The sequence below is a fragment of the Salmo salar genome, chromosome ssa17 (genome assembly GCF_905237065.1).
Source record: "Salmo salar chromosome ssa17, Ssal_v3.1, whole genome shotgun sequence".
Classification (NCBI taxonomy): domain Eukaryota; kingdom Metazoa; phylum Chordata; class Actinopteri; order Salmoniformes; family Salmonidae; genus Salmo; species Salmo salar.
The window spans coordinates 28,624,302-28,639,389 of record NC_059458.1 but is presented as its reverse complement, the minus strand read 5'-3'; the positions used below and the strand labels follow the sequence as shown (position 1 = coordinate 28,639,389).

The 15,088-nt window shown below is 45.1% G+C and overlaps 1 protein-coding gene across 2 annotated transcripts in view; it reads left to right on the top strand.

Moving 5' to 3' along the window:
• LOC106593673 (receptor tyrosine-protein kinase erbB-4) overlaps positions 1–15,088 on the top strand; it is a 617,461-nt gene that overhangs the window by 507,506 nt on the left and 94,867 nt on the right. For both annotated transcript variants that reach the window (XM_045699348.1, XM_045699347.1), the window contains exon 18: positions 14,139–14,261. In XM_045699348.1, the coding sequence (XP_045555304.1) occupies positions 14,139–14,261 (123 nt within the window). The remainder of the gene's footprint in view (positions 1–14,138; positions 14,262–15,088) is intronic.

Sequence of the window (15,088 nt, the reverse complement as noted above, 5' to 3'; positions counted from 1 at the left end):
ACACAGGAACATAGAGAGACACACAGGAACATAGAGAGACACACAGGAACATAGAGACACACAGGAACATAGAGAGACACACAGGAACATAGAGACACAGGAACATGAGAGACACACAGGAACATAGAGAGACACACAGGAACATAGAGAGACACACAGGAACATAGAGAGACACACAGGAACATAGAGACACAGGAACATAGAGAGACACACAGGAACATAGAGACACACAGGAACATAGAGAGACACAGGAACATAGAGAGACACACAGGAACATAGAGAGACACACAGGAACATAGAGAGACACACAGGAACATAGAGAGACACACAGGAACATAGAGACACAGGAACATAGAGAGACACACAGGAACATAGAGAGACACACAGGAACATAGAGACACACAGGAACATAGAGAGACACACAGGAACATAGAGACACACAGGAACATAGAGACACACAGGAACATAGAGAGACACACAGGAACATAGACACACAGGAACATAGAGACACACAGGAACATAGAGATACACACAGGAACATAGAGAACACAGGAACATGAGAGACACACAGGAACATAGAGAGACACACAGGAACATAGAGAGACACACAGGAACATAGAGAGACACACAGGAACATAGAGAGACACACAGGAACATAGAGAGACACACAGGAACATAGAGAGACACACAGGAACATAGAGAGACACACAGGAACATAGAGAGACACACAGGAACATAGAGAGACACACAGGAACATAGAGACACAGGAACATAGAGAGACACACAGGAACATAGAGAGACACACAGGAACATAGAGAGACACACAGGAACATAGAGAGACACACAGGAACATAGAGACACACAGGAACATAGAGAGACACACAGGAACATAGAGAGACAGGAACATAGAGAGACACACAGGAACATAGAGAGACACACAGGAACATAGAGAGACACACAGGAACATAGAGAGACACACAGGAACATAGAGAGACACACAGGAACATAGAGAGACACACAGGAACATAGAGACACACAGGAACATAGAGACACACAGGAACATGAGAGACACACAGGAACATAGAGAGACACACAGGAACATAGAGACACACAGGAACATAGAGAGACACACAGGAACATAGAGAGACACACAGGAACATAGAGACACACAGGAACATAGAGAGACACACAGGAACATAGAGAGACACACAGGAACATAGAGACACACAGGAACATAGAGAGACACACAGGAACATAGAGAGACACACAGGAACATAGAGACACACAGGAACATAGAGACACACAGGAACATAGAGAGACACACAGGAACATAGAGAGACACACAGGAACATAGAGAGACACACAGGAACATAGAGAGACACACAGGAACATAGAGAGACACACAGGAACATAGAGACACACAGGAACATAGAGAGACACACAGGAACATAGAGAGACACACAGGAACATAGAGAGACACACAGGAACATAGAGAGACACACAGGAACATAGAGAGACACACAGGAACATAGAGAGACACACAGGAACATAGAGACACAGGAACATAGAGAGACACACAGGAACATAGAGAGACACACAGGAACATAGAGAGACACACAGGAACATAGAGACACACAGGAACATAGAGAGACACACAGGAACATAGAGAGACACACAGGAACATAGAGACACACAGGAACATAGAGACACACAGGAACATAGAGAGACACACAGGAACATAGAGAGACACACAGGAACATAGAGAGACACACAGGAACATAGAGAGACACACAGGAACATAGAGACACAGGAACATAGAGAGACACACAGGAACATAGAGACACACAGGAACATAGAGAGACACACAGGAACATAGAGAGACACACAGGAACATAGAGACACACAGGAACATAGAGAGACACACAGGAACATAGAGACACACAGGAACATAGAGAGACACACAGGAACATAGAGAGACACACAGGAACATAGAGACACACAGGAACATAGAGAGACACACAGGAACATAGAGAGACACACAGGAACATAGAGAGACACAGGAACATAGAGACACACAGGAACATAGAGAGACACACAGGAACATAGAGAGACACACAGGAACATAGAGAGACACACAGGAACATAGAGACACACACAGGAACATAGAGACACACAGGAACATAGAGACACACAGGAACATAGAGACACACAGGAACATAGAGAGACACACAGGAACATAGAGAGACACACAGGAACATAGAGAGACACACAGGAACATAGAGAGACACACAGGAACATAGAGACACACAGGAACATAGAGAGACACACAGGAACATAGAGAGACACACAGGAACATAGAGACACACAGGAACATAGAGAGACACACAGGAACATAGAGAGACACACAGGAACATAGAGACACACAGGAACATAGAGACACACAGGAACATAGAGAGACACACAGGAACATAGAGACACACAGGAACATAGAGACACAAAGGAACATAGAGAGACACACAGGAACATAGAGACACACAGAAACATAGAGACACACAGGAACATGAGAGACACACAGGAACATGAGAGACACACAGGAACATAGAGAGACACAGGAACATAGAGACACACAGGAACATAGAGAGACACACAGGAACATAGAGAGACACACAGGAACATAGAGAGACACACAGGAACATAGAGAGACACACAGGAACATAGAGAGACACACAGGAACATAGAGACACACAGGAACATAGAGAGACACACAGGAACATAGAGACACAGGAACATAGAGAGACACACAGGAACATAGAGAGACACACAGGAACATAGAGACACAGGAACATAGAGACACACAGGAACATAGAGAGACACACAGGAACATAGAGAGACACACAGGAACATAGAGAGACACACAGGAACATAGAGAGACACACAGGAACATAGAGACACAGGAACATAGACACACAGGAACATAGAGAGACACACAGGAACATAGAGAGACACACAGGAACATAGAGAGACACACAGGAACATAGAGACACAGGAACATAAGAGACACACAGGAACATAGAGAGACACACAGGAACATAGAGACACACAGGAACATAGAGAGACACACAGGAACATAGAGAGACACACAGGAACATAGAGAGACACACAGGAACATAGAGAGACACAGGAACATAGAGAGACACAGGAACATAGAGACACACAGGAACATAGAGAGACACACAGGAACATAGAGAGACACACAGGAACATAGAGAGACACACAGGAACATAGAGAGACACACAGGAACATAGAGACACAGGAACATAGAGAGACACACAGGAACATAGAGACACACAGGAACATAGAGAGACACACAGGAACATAGAGAGACACACAGGAACATAGAGAGACACACAGGAACATAGAGAGACACACAGGAACATAGAGAGACACACAGGAACATAGAGAGACACACAGGAACATAGAGAGACACACAGGAACATAGAGACACACAGGAACATAGAGAGACACACAGGAACATAGAGACACACAGGAACATAGAGAGACACACAGGAACATAGAGAGACACACAGGAACATAGAGACACAGGAACATAGAGAGACACACAGGAACATAGAGAGACACACAGGAACATAGAGACACACAGGAACATAGAGAGACACACAGGAACATAGAGACACACAGGAACATAGAGACACACAGGAACATAGAGACACACAGGAACATAGAGAGACACACAGGAACATAGAGAGACACACAGGAACATAGAGACACACAGGAACATAGAGACACACAGGAACATAGAGAGACACACAGGAACATAGAGAGACACACAGGAACATAGAGACACACAGGAACATGAGAGACACACAGGAACATAGAGAGACACACAGGAACATAGAGAGACACACAGGAACATAGAGAGACACACAGGAACATAGAGAGACACACAGGAACATAGAGACACACAGGAACATAGAGAGACACACAGGAACATAGAGAGACACACAGGAACATAGAGACACACAGGAACATAGAGAGACACACAGGAACATAGAGAGACACACAGGAACATAGAGACACACAGGAACATAGAGAGACACACAGGAACATAGAGAGACACACAGGAACATAGAGACACACAGGAACATAGAGACACACAGGAACATGAGAGACACACAGGAACATAGAGAGACACACAGGAACATAGAGAGACACACAGGAACATGAGAGACACACAAGAACATAGAGACACAGGAACATAGAGACACACAGGAACATAGAGAGACACACAGGAACATAGAGACACACAGGAACATAGAGAGACACAGGAACATAGAGACACAGGAACATAGAGAGACACACAGGAACATAGATAGACACACAGGAACATAGAGACACACAGGAACATAGAGACACACAGGAACATAGAGAGACACACAGGAACATAGAGACACACAGGAACATAGAGAGACACACAGGAACATAGAGACACACAGGAACATAGAGAGACACACAGGAACATAGAGAGACACACAGGAACATAGAGACACACAGGAACATAGAGAGACACACAGGAACATAGAGAGACACACAGGAACATAGAGAGACACACAGGAACATAGAGAGACACCGGAACATAGAGAGACACACAGGAACATAGAGAGACAGGAACATAGAGAGACACAGGAACATAGAGAGACACACAGGAACATAGAGAGACACACAGGAACATAGAGAGACACACAGGAACATAGAGAGACACACAGGAACATAGAGAGACACACAGGAACATAGAGACACACAGGAACATAGAGAGACACACAGGAACATAGAGAGACACACAGGAACATAGAGACACACAGGAACATGAGAGACACACAGGAACATGAGAGACACACAGGAACATAGAGAGACACACAGGAACATAGAGAGACACACAGGAACATAGAGACACACAGGAACATAGAGACACAGGAACATAGAGACACAGGAACATAGAGACACACAGGAACATAGAGAGACACACAGGAACATAGAGAGACACACAGGAACATAGAGACACACAGGAACATAGAGACACACAGGAACATAGAGAGACACACAGGAACATAGAGACACACAGGAACATAGAGAGACACACAGGAACATAGAGAGACACACAGGAACATAGAGAGACACACAGGAACATAGAGAGACACACAGGAACATAGAGACACACAGGAACATAGAGACACACAGGAACATAGAGACACACAGGAACATAGAGACACACAGGAACATAGAGAGACACACAGGAACATAGAGAGACACACAGGAACATAGAGAGACACACAGGAACATAGAGAGACACACAGGAACATAGAGAGACACACAGGAACATAGAGAGACACACAGGAACATAGAGACACACAGGAACATAGAGACACACAGGAACATAGAGAGACACACAGGAACATAGAGAGACACACAGGAACATAGAGAGACACACAGGAACATAGAGAGACACACAGGAACATAGAGACACACAGGAACATAGAGAGACACACAGGAACATGAGAGACACACAGGAACATAGAGACACAGGAACATGAGAGACACACAGGAACATAGAGAGACACACAGGAACATAGAGAGACACACAGGAACATAGAGACACAGGAACATAGAGAGACACACAGGAACATAGAGACACAGGAACATAGAGAGACACACAGGAACATAGAGAGACACACAGGAACATAGAGACACACAGGAACATAGAGACACACAGGAACATAGAGAGACACACAGGAACATAGAGACACACAGGAACATAGAGACACACAGGAACATAGAGAGACACACAGGAACATAGAGACACACAGGAACATAGAGAGACACACAGGAACATAGAGAGACACAGGAACATAGAGAGACACAAGGAACATAAGAGACACACAGGAACATAGAGAGACACACAGGAACATAGAGAGACACACAGGAACATAGAGAGAACACAGGAACATAGAGACACACAGGAACATAGAGACACACAGGAACATAGAGAGACACACAGGAACATAGAGAGACACACAGGAACATAGAGACACACAGGAACATAGAGAGACACACAGGAACATAGAGAGACACACAGGAACATAGAGAGACACACAGGAACATAGAGACACACAGGAACATAGAGAGACACACAGGAACATAGAGAGACACACAGGAACATAGAGAGACACACAGGAACATAGAGACACAGGAACATAGAGGGAACATAGAGACACACAGGAACATAGAGAGACACACAGGAACATGAGAGACACACAGGAACATGAGAGACACACAGGAACATGAGAGACACACAGGAACATGAGAGACACACAGGAACATAGAGACACACAGGAACATAGAGAGACACACAGGAACATAGAGAGACACACAGGAACATAGAGAGACACACAGGAACATAGAGACACACAGGAACATAGAGAGACACACAGGAACATAGAGACACACAGGAACATAGAGACACACAGGAACATAGAGAGACACACAGGAACATAGAGAGACACACAGGAACATGAGAGACACACAGGAACATAGAGAGACACACAGGAACATAGAGAGACACACAGGAACATAGAGACACACAGGAACATAGAGACACACAGGAACATAGAGAGACACACAGGAACATAGAGAGACACACAGGAACATAGAGAGACACACAGGAACATAGAGAGACACACAGGAACATAGAGAGACACACAGGAACATAGAGACACACAGGAACATAGAGAGACACACAGGAACATAGAGAGACACACAGGAACATGAGAGACACACAGGAACATAGAGAGACACACAGGAACATAGAGAGACACACAGGAACATAGAGACACACAGGAACATGAGAGACACACAGGAACATAGAGACACACAGGAACATAGAGAGACACACAGGAACATAGAGAGACACACAGGAACATAGAGAGACACACAGGAACATAGAGACACACAGGAACATAGAGACACACAGGAACATAGAGACACACAGGAACATAGAGACACAGGAACATAGAGAGACACACAGGAACATAGAGAGACACACAGGAACATAGAGAGACACACAGGAACATAGAGAGACACACAGGAACATAGAGACACAGGAACATAGAGACACACAGGAACATAGAGAGACACACAGGAACATAGAGACACACAGGAACATAGAGAGACACACAGGAAGATAGAGAGACAGAGGAACCAAGAGAGACACACAGGAACATAGAGACACACAGGAACATAGAGACACACAGGAACATAGAGAGACACACAGGAACATAGAGAGACACACAGGAACATAGAGAGACACACAGGAACATAGAGAGACACACAGGAACATAGAGACACACAGGAACATAGAGAGACACACAGGAACATAGAGACACACAGGAACATAGAGAGACACACAGGAACATAGAGAGACACACAGGAACATAGAGACACACAGGAACATAGAGAGACACACAGGAACATAGAGAGACACACAGGAACATAGAGAGACACACAGGAACATAGAGACACACAGGAACATAGAGAGACACACAGGAACATGAGAGACACACAGGAACATAGAGACACACAGGAACATGAGAGACACACAGGAACATAGAGAGACACACAGGAACATAGAGACACAGGAACATAGAGAGACACACAGGAACATAGAGAGACACACAGGAACATAGAGAGACACACAGGAACATAGAGACACACAGGAACATAGAGAGACACACAGGAACATAGAGACACACAGGAACATGAGAGACACACAGGAACATAGAGACACACAGGAACATAGAGAGACACACAGGAACATAGAGAGACACACAGGAACATAGAGAGACACACAGGAACATAGAGAGACACACAGGAACATAGAGAGACACACAGGAACATAGAGAGACACACAGGAACATAGAGAGACACAGGAACATAGAGACACACAGGAACATAGAGACACACAGGAACATAGAGAGACACACAGGAACATAGAGACACACAGGAACATAGAGACACACAGGAACATAGAGAGACACACAGGAACATAGAGAGACACACAGGAACATAGAGACACACAGGAACATAGAGAGACACACAGGAACATAGAGAGACACACAGGAACATAGAGAGACACACAGGAACATAGAGAGACACACAGGAACATAGAGACACACAGGAACATAGAGAGACACACAGGAACATAGAGAGACACACAGGAACATAGAGACACAGGAACATAGAGAACACAGGAACATAGAGAGACACACAGGAACATAGAGAGACACACAGGAACATAGAGAGACACACAGGAACATAGAGACACAGGAACATAGAGACACAGGAACATAGAGAGACACACAGGAACATAGAGAGACACACAGGAACATAGAGACACAGGAACATAGAGAGACACACAGGAACATAGAGACACACAGGAACATAGAGAGACACACAGGAACATAGAGAGACACACAGGAACATAGAGAGACACACAGGAACATAGAGACACAGGAACATAGAGAGACACACAGGAACATAGAGAGACACACAGGAACATAGAGAGACACACAGGAACATAGAGAGACACACAGGAACATAGAGAGACACACAGGAACATAGAGAGACACACAGGAACATGAGAGACACACAGGAACATAGAGACACAGGAACATAGAGACACACAGGAACATAGAGAGACACACAGGAACATAGAGAGACACACAGGAACATAGAGACACACAGGAACATAGAGAGACACACAGGAACATAGAGACACACAGGAACATAGAGACACACAGGAACATAGAGACACACAGGAACATAGAGACACACAGGAACATAGAGAGACACACAGGAACATAGAGAGACACACAGGAACATAGAGACACACAGGAACATAGAGACACACAGGAACATAGAGACACACAGGAACATAGAGAGACACACAGGAACATAGAGACACACAGGAACATAGAGAGACACACAGGAACATAGAGAGACACACAGGAACATAGAGAGACACACAGGAACATAGAGACACACAGGAACATAGAGAGACACACAGGAACATAGAGAGACACACAGGAACATAGAGAGACACACAGGAACATAGAGAGACACAGGAACATAGAGACACACAGGAACATAGAGAGACACACAGGAACATAGAGACACACAGGAACATAGAGAGACACACAGGAACATAGAGAGACACACAGGAACATAGAGAGACACACAGGAACATAGAGAGACACACAGGAACATAGAGACACACAGGAACATAGAGAGACACACAGGAACATAGAGACACACAGGAACATAGAGAGACACACAGGAACATAGAGAGACACACAGGAACATAGAGAGACACACAGGAACATAGAGAGACACACAGGAACATAGAGAGACACACAGGAACATAGAGAGACACACAGGAACATAGAGACACACAGGAACATAGAGACACACAGGAACATAGAGACACACAGGAACATAGAGAGACACACAGGAACATAGAGAGACACACAGGAACATAGAGAGACACACAGGAACATAGAGAGACACACAGGAACATAGAGACACACAGGAACATAGAGACACACAGGAACATAGAGAGACACACAGGAACATAGAGAGACACACAGGAACATAGAGAGACACACAGGAACATAGAGAGACACAGGAACATAGAGAGACACACAGGAACATAGAGACACACAGGAACATAGAGACACACAGGAACATAGAGACACACAGGAACATAGAGACACACAGGAACATAGAGAGACACACAGGAACATAGAGAGACACACAGGAACATAGAGAGACACACAGGAACATAGAGAGACACACAGGAACATAGAGAGACACACAGGAACATAGAGACACAGGAACATAGAGAGACACACAGGAACATAGAGAGACACACAGGAACATAGAGAGACACACAGGAACATAGAGAGACACACAGGAACATAGAGACACACAGGAACATAGAGAGACACACAGGAACATAGAGACACACAGGAACATGAGAGACACACAGGAACATGAGAGACACACAGGAACATAGAGAGACACACAGGAACATAGAGAGACACACAGGAACATAGAGACACACAGGAACATAGAGAGACACACAGGAACATAGAGAGACACACAGGAACATAGAGAGACACACAGGAACATAGAGAGACACACAGGAACATAGAGAGACACACAGGAACATAGAGAGACACACAGGAACATAGAGACACAGGAACATAGAGAGACACACAGGAACATGAGAGACACACAGAAACATAGAGAGACACACAGGAACATAGAGAGACACACAGGAACATAGAGAGACACACAGGAACATAGAGAGACACAGGAACATAGAGACACACACAGGAACATAGAGACACACAGGAACATAGAGACACACAGGAACATAGAGAGACACACAGGAACATAGAGAGACACACAGGAACATAGAGACACACAGGAACATAGAGAGACACACAGGAACATAGAGAGACACACAGGAACATAGAGAGACACACAGGAACATAGAGAGACACACAGGAACATAGAGAGACACACAGGAACATAGAGAGACACACAGGAACATAGAGAGACACAGGAACATAGAGAGACACACAGGAACATAGAGAGACACAGGAACATAGAGAGACACACAGGAACATAGAGAGACACACAGGAACATAGAGACACACAGGAACATAGAGACACACAGGAACATAGAGACACAGGAACATAGAGAGACACACAGGAACATAGAGAGACACACAGGAACATAGAGAGACACACAGGAACATAGAGACACAGGAACATAGAGACACACAGGAACATAGAGACACACAGGAACATAGAGACACACAGGAACATAGAGACACACAGGAACATAGAGAGACACACAGGAACATAGAGAGACACACAGGAACATAGAGACACACAGGAACATAGAGACACACAGGAACATAGAGACACACAGGAACATAGAGACACACAGGAACATAGAGAGACACACAGGAACATAGAGAGACACACAGGAACATAGAGAGACACACAGGAACATAGAGAGACAGGAACATAGAGAGACACACAGAAACATAGAGAGACACACAGGAACATAGAGAGACACACAGGAACATAGAGAGACACACAGGAACATAGAGAGACACACAGGAACATAGAGACACAGGAACATAGAGAGACACACAGGAACATAGAGAGACACACAGGAACATAGAGACACAGGAACATAGAGAGACACACAGGAACATAGAGAGACACACAGGAACATAGAGAGACACAGGAACATAGAGAACACAGGAACATAGAGACACACAGGAACATAGAGAGACACACAGGAACATAGAGAGACACACAGGAACATAGAGACACACAGGAACATAGAGACACACAGGAACATAGAGAGACACACAGGAACATAGAGAGACACACAGGAACATAGAGACACACAGGAACATAGAGAGACACACAGGAACATAGAGAGACACACAGGAACATAGAGAGACACACAGGAACATAGAGAGACACACAGGAACATAGAGAGACACACAGGAACATAGAGAGACACACAGGAACATAGAGAGACACACAGGAACATAGAGACACAGGAACATAGAGAGACACACAGGAACATAGAGAGACACACAGGAACATAGAGAGACACACAGGAACATAGAGACACAGGAACATAGAGAGACACACAGGAACATAGAGAGACACACAGGAACATAGAGACACACAGGAACATAGAGAGACACACAGGAACATAGAGAGACACACAGGAACATAGAGAGACACACAGGAACATAGAGAGACACACAGGAACATAGAGAGACACACAGGAACATAGAGAGACACACAGGAACATAGAGAGACACACAGGAACATAGAGAGACACACAGGAAACATAGAGAGACACACAGGAACATAGAGAGACACACAGGAACATAGAGAGACACACAGGAACATAGAGAGACACACAGGAACATAGAGACACACAGAACATAAGAGACACACAGGAACATAGAGAGACACACAGGAACATAGAGAGACACACAGGAACATAGAGAGACACACAGGAACATAGAGAGACACACAGGAACATAGAGACACAGGAACATAGAGAGACACACAGGAACATAGAGAGACACACAGGAAACATAGAGAGACACACAGGAACATAGAGAGACACACAGGAACATAAGAGACACACAGGAACATAGAGAGACACACAGGAACATAGAGAGACACACAGGAACATAGAGCAGACACACAGGAACATAGAGAGACACACAGGAACATAGAGAGACACACAGGAACATAGAGACACACAGGAACATAGAGAGACACACAGGAACATAGAGACACACAGGAACATAGAGAGACACACAGGAACATAGAGAGACACACAGGAACATAGAGAGACACACAGGAACATAGAGAGACACACAGGAACATAGAGAGACACACAGGAACATAGAGAGACACAGGAACATAGAGAGACACACAGGAACATAGAGAGACACACAGGAACATAGAGAGACACACAGGAACATAGAGAGACACACAGGAACATAGAGAGACACACAGGAACATAGAGAGACACACAGGAACATAGAGAGACAGGAACATAGAGAGACACACAGGAACATAGAGACACAGGAACATAGAGACACAGGAACATAGAGAGACACACAGGAACATAGAGAGACACACAGGAACATAGAGACACACAGGAACATAGAGAGACACACAGGAACATAGAGACACAGGAACATAGAGAGACACACAGGAACATAGAGAGACACACAGGAACATAGAGAGACACACAGGAACATAGAGAGACACACAGGAACATAGAGACACACAGGAACATAGAGAGACACACAGGAACATAGAGAGACACACAGGAACATAGAGAGACACACAGGAACATAGAGAGACACACAGGAACATAGAGAGACACACAGAAACATAGAGAGACACACAGAAACATAGAGAGACACACAGAAACATAGAGAGACACACAGGAACATAGAGAGACACACAGGAACATAGAGAGACACACAGGAACATAGAGAGACACACAGGAACATAGAGAGACACACAGGAACATAGAGACACACAGGAACATAGAGACACACAGGAACATAGAGAGACACACAGGAACATAGAGACACAGAAACATAGAGAGACACACAGGAACATAGAGAGACACACAGAAACATAGAGAGACACACAGGAACATAGAGACACAGGAACATAGAGAGACACACAGAAACATAGAGAGAAACACAGAAACATAGAGAGACACACAGGAACATAGAGAGACACACAGGAACATAGAGAGACACACAGGAACATAGAGAGACACACAGGAACATAGAGAGACAGGAACATAGAGAGACACACAGGAACATAGAGAGACACACAGGAACATAGAGAGACACATAGGAAGATAGAGAGACATACACACAGCGAACAGAGACACACACACACAGACACACACACAGTGAACAGAGAGAGACACACACAGCAAAAAGAGAGACACACACAGCGAACAGAGAGACACACACACACACAGCGAACAGAGAGACACACAGAGCGAATAGGGAGAGACACACACACACACAGCGAACAGAGAGACACACACACACACAGCGAACAGAGAGACACACAGAGCGAATAGGGAGAGACACACACACACACAGCGAACAGAAATACACACACACATACACACGAACACACACACACTCTGACCGACAGATATATGGTCTCATTATGGTGTTTGATGACCGATGCTGAGCTGGTTGATTATGTTTGTGATAAACCTATATGAAGGGCCCTGATAGGCTGATTGGCTCATTAAGATGTGCATTGATTGGTCGGCTGATGGAGGTATTGACCGTGTGTGTGTGTGTGTGTGTGTGTGTGTGTGTGTGTGTGTGTGTGTGTGTGTGTGTGTGTGTGTGTGTGTGTGTGTGTGTGTGTGTGTGTGTGTGTGTGTATATGTGTGTGTGTTCCAGTTGGTGGAGCCCCTGACCCCTAGCGGTACGGCCCCCAACCAGGCCCAGCTTCGCATCCTCAAAGAGACAGAGCTCAAGAGGGTTAAGATCCTCGGCTCAGGAGCCTTCGGCACAGTCCACAAGGTACGGTTGATTGTGCCTCTGTTTGTGAGTGTGCCTTTCATTCATTTGCCTTTCATTATTTTGCCTTTCATTATTCCGCCTGGTTCTGTCCTGATATGACGGATGACAGTGTGACTTTGTGTAATACTGTGTATGTTTGTGAGTGTCTGTCTTTTCTCATTATTTCTGACATTGCTTTTATTCTCTGAGATTGTGGGAAGGGTTTATGTGTCTCCTTTCAGTGTGTCAAAGTGTGTCGATATGTCCATAGGAGTGTGTGTTTACCAGTGGTATCTCTCCTTGCCTATGTATTTCAGGGCATCTGGGTCCCAGAGGGAGAGACAGTAAAGATCCAAGTGGTATCTCTCCTTGCCTGTGTATTTCAGGGCATCTGGGTCCCAGAGGGAGAGACAGTAAAGATCCCAGTGGTATCTCTCCTTGCCTGTGTATTTCAGGGCATCTGGGTCCCAGAGGGAGAGACAGTAAAGATCACAGTGGTATCTCTCCTTGCCTGTGTATTTCAGGGCATCTGGGTCCCAGAGGGAGAGACAGTAAAGATCACAGTGGTATCTCTCCTTGCCTATGTATTTCAGGGCATCTGGGTCCCAGAGGGAGAGACAGTAAAGATCCAAGTGGTAACTCTCCTTGCCTGTGTATTTCAGGGCATCTGGGTCCCAGAGGGAGAGACAGTAAAGATCCAAGTGGTATCTCTCCTTGCCTGTGTATTTCAGGGTATCTGGGTCCCAGAGGGAGAGACAGTAAAGATCCCTGTGGTAACTCTCCTTGCCTGTGTATTTCAGGGTATCTGGGTCCCAGAGGGAGAGACAGTGAAGATCACAGTGGTAACT